Raw genomic sequence first — 13,506 nt, 5'->3', positions numbered from 1 at the left:
CCGTCAAATAACGTAAAGCAGCATCACATCGCAAAACCACATTATGAAGCTTTTTTTTTGCGAAGATTACTTTATTATCACTTATATAAACAGAGTTTATGCAAAGTGACCACGGCAGTACATTTCATTGTAGCCTACTTTATATATTTGCATGAATAATTGATACAATGACTGTAGAAACGATAGGGACGATAGAAGGTAAGTAACACGATAGACACTTTTCTATCGTCCCCACAATATTTATCGTCATATCGCACAGCACTAAGCAGAACAGTTACCCCACATGTTGAAAAACACCCCTGCAATGGAAAAGATGCCACTGACTTCCATTAAAAGATTAGAAGATTTTTATTCTTCAGCAAAGTTGCTCTTGTTCAGATACAATGTAGCAGCAAAATGTGATTTATATATATATATATATATATATATATATATATATATATATATATATATATGTATATATATATATATATATATATAGTTCTTTTAAATCTAGATCACAGTAAACATGAATGGGACTAGTCAAACCTTTTAGTTCAACCGTCAAACGTCACACGGCAAAGTGACATCAACAACACATCTCCTGTTTTCACTAAGCTGGCTTTGAACCAAAATTAGGATTGCATAAATCACAAGGGTCACGTGAAGTCCTTAAAGCTCAGCGTCAAAAGAGCTTCATATTAGATGTGACCAGATCATTGTAGTTTCATGTCTGGACTTTCCCCACAGATGTGCCCTGTGGGGTCAAGGGTCTCCTTTGTGTAATGTCTCAGAAGCTAGCACCCACCGACTGACACTACTGCTGCTCGCTCTACAACATGAAGATGACCTCTTGTGGGAATGAGCAACACTAAGGAAGCTCCTTGGAATTACAGCTAGTGGGGGCTAGAAGGAGGGACACTTTTGCATCTGCTGGAATACAGAGAGGTCTTTCACAGGCCACATCATGGTCCTGGATATGTGGGTGAAGAAGCAGTCGAGTCATTGATGTAAGGCCACACAGGGAGAGGACCAAAGCTACTATGATGTTTAACGTCATTTATCGACTTACGGTAAAATTACTTCTCACATTCTTAGTCAAACTTGTTAGCCCAAATATTAATAATAATGATTTGAGAGGGTATTAAATTTTACTTATGAATGAACCAATAGAAAAGCTCCACGATTACTTGGCATCACTTAGCAAAATGGAGCATACTAACAACTAACTATATGTGAAATTGAGAAGTGTGAATTTTCTCCAAATAATCTACAGTTGTAGATTGCTTATCTAGGTATCAACAGTCTGTGGATACACCCAACAACGACAGAAATCTGGTAGAAATCACATCTTCATTCAACACAGAAGGCCCCACATGCATCTCCCGCAGGTCAGCACAGTGTTCTTGCTACAAGTTTATGTCCCATGATTTCTTTCACGTCAGTGTATGCTTTTAATTTGAATGGCAAGACAACTTCCACCATCAGTCCAACATTAGTTAAAACAGCCAACAACCCCAGCCTCATTTTATAACTGCCATATCCAATAAATCAGAGATGGGCCTTGCACTGCAACAGCTGTCAATTAACCAGTCAGACAGTATTAAAACCTTACAACCGTATAGCTTTTCCACCGCAAGTTCAAACGGCAACCTTTCAGTGGCACTGTGACATTTAAAACTGGTGGGCCATTCTTTGACTGAGCTGGGGAGCAGCCACATGTGTTGTGGCTGTAAGAACCACTGCATGTGCCTGGAAGCATCGTCTGTGGTAAAGCAACGAGGGTGAGATCTCTCCCCCCCTGTTCCCTCAGATTCTTACTGCCTACTATCCAGGGAATGCAGCCAAAATTCGAGCAGCGGAGCGACAAACAGCCGGCCTGATAGTTAAGATAGACTGGCTTTCTGTAGCGTCTACTGCTCTCTCTCTCTCTCTCTCTCTCTCTCTCTTTCTCTCTCACATTCGCTCGAATGTCGTTTATTGAGTTCAGTCCTCAGGCTGACTTTGTGTCTCATCGTGACATTTGTTGTGTCATGCTATCCTTCCATCTCTTTCCGTTTCACTCCCATTACCCTTAGGGAAAGGACACACTAATGTATGGGGTAAAGGAGGGCAAGTCCTTTATGTAGTGTTTCTTTGTGGCACTATGCTGATGTGGTCTATCACCTCAAGCATGACAGAAATCTGCTTTTCTTAGGGGTAGGATGCAGCGTCATATTTTCTGCATTATATGCTAATCCTGCACTATTTTACAGTCAAATGTGGTCAGACTTCAAGGTGAGGTTAGTGATTTTTATGTCAGAACACTTTTTGTAATATTTGGCAACCTCTGCTCCTTCCTGGCAGCTGTCAATACAATTAATGCTCAGAGGAAAAGTCTGGCTTGTGTGGCTGCCCCAGGGTGAATACACTGGAAAACAAAACCTAAATGATGGGGACCACCAACAAACAAATCTAGACAAGGAGGCGTATCTACTTGCCTGTCAGTCACGTTATGCATCCACAGCATCTGGAGCAACAGGAGCTGCAGAAATACATGACAGCTAGCATTCTATGATTCTAGGTTCTGGTAAGACCTAGTGCAATAGCAAATTAGCTCTTTAAAGAAATAATAGCAGAAATATAGCCTGTTATAAAGCCTGAGCCTATAATACAACCAATCTGGACTAATCTTACAATACAACCAATCTGAATCAATCTTACAACACAACTGATCTTGATTAATCTTACAACACAACCAATCTGGACCAATCTTGAACACAACCAATCTGGACCAATCTTACAACACAAACCAATCTGGACCAATCTTACAACACAACCAATCTGGACCAATCTTACAATACAAACCAATCTGGACCAATCTTACAATACAACCAATCCGGACTATTCTTACAACACAAACAATCTAGACCCATCTTACCACACAACATATATAGACCAATCTTATAACATGACCAGTCTAGAACACACTTAGGGTATGACCAATAAGGCCAATCTCACAAAATAGACAATCTAAACCAGTCTTACTATATGACCAGTGTAGACCAATCTTATAATACTCCCTACCTATACCACTCTTACAATACAACTAATTTAGACCAGTGGACAATAGCACCATTTAAGACCAGTCTTATAGTATAAACAATCTAGACCATTTGTATCATATAACAAACCTATACCAACCTTACAATATAACCAAACTAGACCAGTTTTACAACATAATCAACCAGTCTTACAATGTGACCAAGTCTAGACCAACCTTACAATACAGCCAGTCAAGGCCAATCTTGACTAATTTAGACTAATAATACAACCAATGTGTAATCTGTTTACTGCTCCATTGGCTCTAAAGCAGCAGGCTGTAGAAGAAAACACAGTGTTGGGTTCTTTTGATCAGAGGCCTCCGCACTGTAACTGACATGCGTTCATTTACCTCGCTCGCTCTTTTTCACTCGCTCACACGCACTAGAAGGCATCCTTCCTCCTCTGTCGTACGCCGGTTGGCTGGCGGCTAACCAGTAGCAGCTGGCTCCAGCCTCTGGATGGATGTCTGTGTAGCTTTACCTAGCACTCAGTAATTCCACGACTGCCTCACTGGGAGAAAACACACACAGCGGGCTCAAGCCCACACGCTTCTTATTAATTACCTGTCTAATCGTTTGGAGCGGTCTGGAGGGAACATGTGACTGTTAGATTGACGGGGTTTGGCCGGTTGAGGCAGTGGAGAGGGATATTTTAGGATGAAACTCTGCAATCCAATTCCATCTCGGGGAATTGAAAGTAAATGATCATCTTCTTGAGTTTGACATTAGGGTTTTGACTTTCAGTAGCTTCATGCACCATCCCCGCTGAGGGAAAACAAACCAGGAAAAAATGATGGCTATTTTGCAAGCTGTGAATGATACTTTGCTATTCGTCAGGAGGCTGTGTGGTTTCAGTGGCTGTAGGCAAGAGAAAATGAGCTATGGCTGAAAATGTGCTGATCAAATCTCTCTCTGGGTGGGTAGATGGCGCTCTCTCACCACATCACTAAATGGTGATGTCTGCAGCACAGGGTGTCTGTGAGCTGATGTATCAGAACTGAGTCCCTGCACTATCCTCTGAGTGTGCTGTGAAGCTACTCAAAAAGAAGCGGTGACTGGCTTCACATGTGTCCGGGGAAGCACGATCAATCACGACCAATCTTTCAATACAACCAATCACAACCAACCTTACAATACAACCAATCACAACCAATCTTACAATACAACCAATCACGACCAATCTTACAATACAATCATTCACGACCAACTGTACAATACATTCAATCATGACCAATCTTACAATACAAACAATTGAGACCAACTTATACTTATAACCAATGTAGAGCAATTCAGATGTATGGAGATATTTTAGGATGAAACTCGTTTTAACTTCAGCAGTTTTATGCACCATAAAGGGAAAACAAACAATGGCAAAATGATGGCTATTTTGCGAGCTGTGAATGATAATTTGCTATTTGTCAGTAAATGAGCTAAGGCTGAAAATGTGCTGATCAAAGGTTGGACAAAGTTAAGCCAATACCAAAAGGCTACAAATATGTGAAAGCTTCTGTTGCCGGAGGACATCCCTGACTGTCAAGGCCTACCACCCTCTTTCCGGAAAAACCACACGAATAGCGGGAAATTCCACTACAGTATGTACCCCATTTTCAGCATCTTGATTCTTTTCGTCCTTTTCCCCCAGCGTATCTGGCCTGCAGTTAGCTGCCAAGGTTTCTGAAGCGTTACAGAGAGAAAGAAATAGAGAGAAAGAGAGAGAGGTGGAGTACCAGTATAAAGCGCTGCCTGTGGCTGACTACAGTTTTTATTAAAGGTCCAATTAAACAACAGGCCCCCGTTCGGAATGCTGATCGGAGGGTGGAGAACAAGAAATACGAACAGAGCGGTGTAAACACCACAAACGTGGAAACAATTAAGAGCATGTGGAGAGGCACCCTTATTTGGAGCGTGCACGAGCTGGTGACAAACACACAGCGCTGAAAGTGATAACAGATCCTGATGTGAGTGGTTTGTTCTCTCAGGAAGGAACACATACAGAAGCACAGCTGTACAGGAGAGTGTGTACCTCAGTCTTTTTCTAGCTCTAATTCCTTTTTTTTGCCTTCCTCATACTTCCTCTGCCTTCTATATCAAAAGCCTTAGCTTGTGAATGTTACATTTGCGTTTATTGGACATTCGCATGTAAAACATGTAGGAAAAGAAGTTTAAGCTCATTCCATAGACCTCCAAATATTTTACTTTTATCATTATAAGCATAATTCAGAAGCTTTTAAGAGACAGGTGCTCTCTAGATTTGTGCTAATGAGTGGCCAGAAACAAATACAGGTTTGATAGGGTTTGATTTTGTTTCCACACAGAATCTCCCTGCTTAATTCAAATTTGAAATATTTAACTTTGATAAAACATTTGATCTAATCAGACGCAGAATGTCTGATCATACTGCAGAGAACAATTCATTTTAATAGATAAATTAGTAACACTTTCAATGAATGGTGTATCTATTAGACTCTGTAAAGATACTAATAGCAAGTTATAATGCATTAAGAGTTATAAAAATGATCAGAAATATTAGTGGTTGGATGAGGAACTGTAGCTTTCTGTAAGCGAGCCGTTTTACTGGTCATCCACACACAGCACTGCTTAACCCTAAACTCCTAAATCAGAGGAATATCAGAAATATCGGAAAATTGTCCAGTACCAATACGTTGTTGATCGATCGTACCATCTCTATAAGGAGGAAGAAGACATCAGGAGGAAGAAGACATCCTCCAGTCATCTGAGGACTGTGACAAGAAACAGGAACTTCAGGATTTAACATCCTTTACAGAGGAAGCTGATGCTGAAGGTATAGCCTTGTCCGCTCTTTAGCTCCCAGAGCTCAAAGTGGACGAAGACCCGTCTTCCTCTTGTACTGATGAAGAGAGTGCTGCTGTGATTGAGTTTGAGATTAATTCAGATGCCATCTCATCCACAGCATCTCTCTCTAAGACCTCAGAGGGACTCCAGCTCCAGGAGAAAGAAGACATCCTCCAGTCATCTGAGGACTGTGACAAGAAACAGGAACTTCAGGATTTAACATCCTTTACAAATGAAGCTGATGCTGAAGGTATAGCCGTGTCCGCTCTATAGCTCCCAGAGCCAAAACCTTTGGAACTTACCAGCCTTCTCTCTGAGAAGCCCTTTTTCAGAAGGCTTCCAGAGTTGAAGTGTCCAGGAGAGAGCTGCTCCCAGTTTGTACGATGCCTGGAACCTGAAGCTCTTGACAGAGGAATCTGGAGCAAAGATAACCATCAAAACACCAAAAAGCGTATTCCGGATCATAAGTGTAGAAGGTACAGAGAAGCAGATAGACAAAGCTGCAGACATGGTTGGAGAGTGGTTAGAAAAATTTGGGCTGGCCTTGTAGCCTTATATATGCTCTCATCGCTGTCCTGCTTCCTGTCAAGCTACAAAACTTGATCTGGATTACTGAGATCTGTCCTTCCTTAATGAATAACCAATAAAAAGCTATAAAATAACTTAATCTCAGGATTGATGTGATCTGTTTGCTTATGTCCTTGTTCTTCCTCAATGATAAGAGACGGGATGGGACCGATCTGATACAATATCGATATCAAGGCCAATATTGATGTGATTCTGGTGTTGTGAAGGTAATAGGTAAATAATTCAAGTGAACTACAGACATAATCCACATCAAACCACAGATTCTACCCACTCTAACCAGCACTAAGAAATTCTTTGTCATTTAGGGGAATAAAGGTGCAACAAACTTTATAAAATTGATCTTAGGTTATAGAGGAGAATCCATAAGATATTGAGCTAATAAGATGTTCAGTTTGAATCCCTTAAAACACTTTTACATTTCGTTTTATTTTATTTATCTTGAGAGATTTAAGCTTAAATTTAAGCTTGGTGAAGCACTTTAAAGAAGAACTCCGGTGTAAAATGGATTTTTGCTGTAGTAAAACATGATAAAAAGTACTTACCGTCCCAGATCCAGAGATCCAGAAAATGTAACAGTTTGTCCAGACTGGGTGACACTTTTTTAAGTTATTAATGCCTCGTTTTAAATGTCAGGGCTCTCCAGATTCTAGCAAGGAGGTGTGGAGCTACTTTGACTCTGGATAATGGTGGAAAAGTGTCACCCAGTCTGAGGGATATTTGGACAAACTGTTAAAGTTTCTGGATCTCGGAACGTTGTGGGAGAACAGAGTTATTCATCAAAGGTAAGTACTTTTATCATGTTTTACTACAGCAAAAGTCCATTTTACACCAGAGTTCTCCTTTAAAGTGATTCACTAAACTAAAACAAAAAATAAAAGTTAAGAATAAATAAATGAGAATAAATAATAAGATAAGGTAAAACATGTTTAACTTAGTTGGCTTAAATGTTATTGTTTTTTTTTTACTTAAAAGGTTGAGCTGGCCTCAAAACTCAGTTAAAATGCAGTTAGTTGCATTGAAATTTTGAGTTTTCTCAACTTTTTTGTGTACATGACTGCCTTAATAGTGCTGGTATCAGATAATTTGTCATATTTATAGGCAGAGAAGAAAATGCTGAATTAATGGATTTGTGCATTATGGAAAATCACTATAATAAACTATAGAGACAAAAGTATTGAGAGCCCTGCACATTTATTGCTTCTTCTAAAAGTAAATGTTTTAAAGAGGAGTTGATTATGCAAGTGGTTCAATGGTTAAAACTTCACATTAACTAACCACATGACTCTTAAAACCTCTGCCCACAGCTCCCAGCACACTGTTCACTCTCCATGTGTGTGTTTGCTCTATCCAGTACATTGTGGATGATTGATATGTTAATAATGCTGATATATTACACTTTAGGTTTTATTATATTGTACCATATATCGCCAATTCTCTTACACATATCAAGATGTGAGTTTTTGTGTGATACCTAGACCTAAAGGGGTGGTGATCAACCAACATCCTGACCTTACTAATGCTTTCATTGCTGAGTGCAATCAGATCCTGACAACAATGCTCCAAAATTAGCAACAGGGTACAGGCCGATAATACTCATCTCTGAACGGGAAAATAGTGGTTAGCAGCTAATGCTAATGCTACTCCTGCCCCAGTGCTGGAGAAACTTCACTGGAATTCCTGTATAATGCTGCACTTCTGCTTTACTGGCTTTAATGCTTCTTACAACCTGACTGGTAGAATTCATACATAAGGCGCACTGGCTATTTTTGGGAAAATTAAAGAATTTCAGGTGCGCCTTATAGTACGAAAAATATGGTAAATAATCAGGTTAATATGTTTGTTGTTACTGTATACACAACAATTGTCTTTACAAAAAAAACAACTTAAACACAGATTTTTGGTTAATTTTGCAATTTTTTTGGCATTTGCATAAATAAAAGGTCATTTTTGGTGTATGTTATTTAGTCTTTTCACATACTCAACTAAGCACTCAAAGTGCTGTTTTAGCCATTTTTGCATCCCTAAAAAGGTATATTATTCGGTAACACTTTACAACAGGGGTACATTAATTAACAGTACTTACAGACAGAATGTCTTAACTACTTATTAACTGACACTAATTTAGACATTATTAATGATTAAAAAAATAGTTTATTTTATCTTACTTACCCCATTTCCCCACCCACTCAGCTGGACTCCCCGATTACTATCTTCGATCATGTCTCCTAAGATATACATGTGAAGTTGACCACCACCTCTATGAATGCTGCTATGAATGTAGTATTACAGAGTAGCCAGCACACTCGGACAAAAGCACAGTGACCCAGCTCCGATACATCAGCTCACATCTTCTAGTGATATGGGGAAAAAGCACCATCTACCCCCACTCAGAGACAGCATGGCCCATTGCACTCTCTCTGACTCTGGCTGCTGATGGCAGGCAGCATGTTTAATATTGGCACTGCTGTGCTGAGGTTGCGGCCTTGTGCCGTAGTGCCAATATTACACATTATAGCACGAACCTCGAGTGTATTATTGTGATTATACCACAGTTCCATTATCACTGTTTATCAAAAGAATTTGAGTTAAAGAGGATGAGAAAATACAGTGTGTTTGGTTATAAACACTCCCACGAGTTAAAATAGCTCCATTGCTGCTGCTCTTTGTAGCTGCCCTGTTTGGCTTGTAAGTGCTGCAACTTTGCTTGGTTACCTGAATGTGGCAGAGTAACACATGGAGAGCTTTGGTTACAGTGCATTACTAATATATGGCTAATAATGGCACTCATAGAACACCTCCCAGCCAATTACACTGCAGGGTTGGAACTAACTGTGGTTTAATTAATAATTAGTTAAAACATTACTTAACCATTTAACAATCTTAATTACTGTTGCAAGTGCTGCTATTCGTGAGCCTTATTGTAAAGTGTTACCCATTATTCACAAGCACACACAAAACAATAGGTACTGCCACCAAATTTTCTAGCACTGCTCTTGTCCTCGCGCCATATGCTATTGCCAGACTGCCAAGGAAGTTCAGAGGGACAAGCTGGTTTTGTGCTGACATGCTCCATTTGGTGTGAAATGTTTTCATTGTTTTATTTTTGTGAGAAACAGACACCCGGCCGACGAAAAAATTAATGAAGCACATATGATGGAGATTTAAAACAGAGGCCGTCATAATGGTGCAGCTCTTTATAATTTTAACTCTCAGCAGTGCCTGCTAGCCAAAGCCCAGTTTCCACTCAACAGATGTAACAGATGAGAGACACACTATTGATCATGCCCCATTGTTTACGCTGCCACATTTTCAACACTACCAATCCATCTTGACTGATTGTTTTAAACAGGGGATTACGCTAAACTACTGCACAGCACTCTGTGCTCCCTGTGTGTTCTGTAAAATCTCCTTGCATAATAGGATCGAATCAAAAGAGTATAGAGGGATGGATCAAGGCATTAGCGAACTGGTGCCAGTTTTCCCACATTGATTGAGCTTATTGGTGATCTTAGTGGTTTTGAAACTGCCACTTGGCCTTGGTAAAATATTTTACACAAAAAAAAGACTTGTATACTTTTTGTAATATGGTTTCATTTACCACTTTGTGATGAAACTCAGCATCCCCTGCTATTCCATCCTGCTAACCATTCACTCGTATTTGAGCCTCCTTTTCAAGTATGTGTGTTTCCATCTGCTGGTAGAAGTAAGTATCTTCCATGTAGGAGCACTGAGACATTCATTTCATTTCAGTAGGCTGCCTGTGGTCACGACGGTTTGCCAGTAGGTATCCCACAAAGTGTGCAATGCACTGTGGAAATCTTTCATGAGGAACTGAAAGAACATGAACAAAATGTGACTGAATATGCAGTAATACTGCATGTGTAAAAATATAACTGTAGTAGTGCAAACCAACATGCACCGCACTAAACAGTCACTTTGTTAAAACCACACCCTTGTTTTAATTCTATTGTCCATTTTGTCAGATCCACCAATCATATTGGAGCACTTTGTAGTTCTATATTTACAGACTGTAACAGACTGTAGTCTTACGTTTTCTCTGCATATTTTTATCATTATTCTCCCATCACTCTGTTCTGCAATGCTCATGCACTGTTTAGAGTGGATCAGACACAGCAGCGCTGCTAGAGTTTTTAAACACCTTTAAACATGTATCTACTTTATTATTAGACCCTCCTACAACTAGTTACCAAACTGTTACTACTTGCTATAATGTTGCTATAATGTTTAATATTGGCACTGCTGTGCTGCGGTGCCAATTTTACACATTATAGCACGAACCTCGAGTGTATTATTGTGATTATACCACAGTTCCATTATCACTGTTTATCAAAATAATTTGAGTTAAAGAGGATGAAAAATTACAGTCTGTTTGGTTATAAACACTCTGCGAGTTAAAATAGCTCCATTGCTGCTGCTGTTTGTAGCTGCGCTGTTTGGCTTGTAAGCGCTGCATCTGTGCTAGGTTACCTGAATGTGGCCTTGGTAAAATATTTTATACAAAAAAGACGTGTATACTTTTTGTGATATGGTTTGTCAGTGATCACAGGACGCTGTCCACAAAGCGCTTGAGGACTTGCTGTAAGGATTTGATTGCATTCAGTCTTAAGAGCATCAGTGAGGTCAGGTACTGTATGAACTGAAAGTTTTGGATTGCAAAAACCATATGATAGGTCATATAAGAGGTATCTGAAGAAGCTCCATCACTTCAGAGAACATAATCCCACTGCTCCACAGGCCAGTGCTGAGGGGGGCTCAGTATTGGGTGCAATGTATAAAGTAGGTGAACTGTAAAGTAACTGGAACAGGGTTTTTTTACATATTTGGTCAAACTGAGTCAGAAATGTTTTAAGCCTAGTCTTGGATTAGTCTTGGATTACATTGCAGTTCCATTTTTGCACCAGCAAAAAATATGCTTTTAATCTTGTTTTAGACTTAATCTGGATCTGGGAATCCAGCCCACAGTGTTTCCATCATTTAAAGCAGGGTGGGAAAATCCAGTCCTCTATGGCTGATTTCCTGCAGTTTGGTGATTTTCCTGCTTAAATGCACCTGATTCAGCTCAGCAAGTAATTACCAGGTTTAGCTGTTGTGCCAGAGCAGGGAGCTCAGCAAACTTTGCTGGACCCCAGCCCTCGCTTATTCCCGCCCCCGGACTTCCACTGATTCAGTGGCTAGTTTTGATAGCCTGCTGATGAATTACAAGAACATTCACACTCACAGAACACACACAAGACTATAACTGAAACTCCTCTGACACTGTGATTGATGGTACACCCCTCACAAAACTTCTGCGAGTCTATGTATAGCAGCCTGTAAACGACCCTCGCTTTGTTTGTAGTGCCGAGCATTCACCTGTCTGCATCCTTCAAAATCCACCTCGCTTATCCACACATGACTGTCCATCTCATTAACGACATAACACGAATAACTACCGCACGCCAGTTTCCAAAAGCACTGGCCTGGCCTCTGTGTCCCTCTCGACCTCTGGGAGAAGATAACCTGAGGACCACACTAGCCCAGCCTGTTCTGTTAGCGGCTTCAGGCTGAACGCCAGGCAGGGTCATACACACACACACACACACACAGCATATGAAACAGCCAAAGCAGCATCATGTGTCACTGTCTCAAAAGCCTGGACCCTGGACTGTATTTCATAGCTCTGAAACTCAAGACAGCTCCCATTCTCCAATGTTCTCCAATGTGTGCTCACAGAGACCAGCTTAAAAGCAATGGTCAGATAAGCTAGCTATAACACACACACACACACATATTCAACACACACACACTCACTAACCTCCTGCAGCCAGCCTTACAGGCGTCTCTCACACCTCTCCACATCAACAGTAAGTTTTCCACACACACACACACCAACACCCCAGAGCTGAATTAACACCTCACAGTGTTCTGTTAAATCCAGCTGGACGCTAAAGAGCACTGTAAGAGTTCATTAGTGCTGTGCTCACCGCTGTGTTGTGTGGTTTGCTTTGAAGCTAATGAGGAAGGTACGTTAGCGAGCCTACCTGGTGGGCAGTTGCATTCAGGTGAAGTCTGGCGGGCTGTCCTTATCCGGGCAAGCTGTTCGTAGGAGCGCTACCAAACCAAGCAGAAGAGAAAGCAGATATGCATAACTGTAAGCAAAATATCTGACTAAAAGGTTCTCATATTTTACAGTGCTGACAAAAAACAACAACAACAAAAAAGCCTGACCAGCTGAATCTGGTCGAGCTTGGCTGACCAGGTGAGCCAGCTTACCTCAGCTCTTGACCAATATAAGATATGTTTTCATTTGAGATTGATTTTGATCTGGTTTAATTAGTCTATGAATCAATCTACTCAAATACAAACATACATTGTATCCCACTATTCAAGACCAGCTTTTTTTGCTGGTAGCTGGTTTCAGATCAGGTCCATGCTTATCTTTAAGAGTCAAAAGGTGTTGAAAATCTGGTCAGCAGGTGAAAAAATATCCTATACTGCTAAGATAGTTAGTTCAGGTGGTCTAAGCTGATCCCTTTAAGTGTAAAAGACATGGTTATTAGATAAAACATATCCAATGCCGGAGAGCTGTATGGCTGTTATCCAAACACTGATGTAAAACATCTGTATATTATATACAGCTCTGGAAAAAAAATAAGAGACCACTTAAACATAGTTTAAGTTTCTTTGATTTTACCAGATTACAAACCTCTGGAACATAATCAAGAGAAAGATGGATGATCAAAAGCCATCAAACCAAGCTGAACTGCTTGAATTTTTGCACCAGGAGTGGCATAAAGTTATCCAAAAGCAGTGTGTAAGACTGGTGGATGCATGAAAACTCCACCAAATATTGATTTTATATATTCATATTGAATATGAACTTTTCTTTGCATTATTTGAGGTCTGAAAGCTCTGCATCTTTTTTTTTATTTCAGACTTTCTGACATTTTCTAAATGCTCTAAATGACAATATTTTTGTAAATAAATAAAACAATAATGTTCATTTTATTTAAACATTTACCAATAAATAGCAAAATCAGAG

General features: G+C 40.1%; 1 protein-coding gene across 1 annotated transcript in view; it reads right to left on the bottom strand.

Moving 5' to 3' along the window:
* The window catches only part of LOC103039012 (collagen alpha-1(XXV) chain), a 318,678-nt gene that overhangs the window by 303,281 nt on the left and 1,891 nt on the right, over window positions 1-13,506 (bottom strand). Inside the window, exon 2 of the mRNA XM_022678290.2 lies at window positions 12,506-12,575. Coding sequence (XP_022534011.2) covers window positions 12,506-12,575 — 70 coding nt within the window. The remainder of the gene's footprint in view (window positions 1-12,505; window positions 12,576-13,506) is intronic.

This window comes from Astyanax mexicanus, chromosome 8 (genome assembly GCF_023375975.1).
Source record: "Astyanax mexicanus isolate ESR-SI-001 chromosome 8, AstMex3_surface, whole genome shotgun sequence".
In the NCBI taxonomy this organism is placed as follows: domain Eukaryota; kingdom Metazoa; phylum Chordata; class Actinopteri; order Characiformes; family Acestrorhamphidae; genus Astyanax; species Astyanax mexicanus.
Note: the sequence above shows the minus strand (reverse complement) of the source record. Positions and strands in the feature narration are given on the sequence as shown.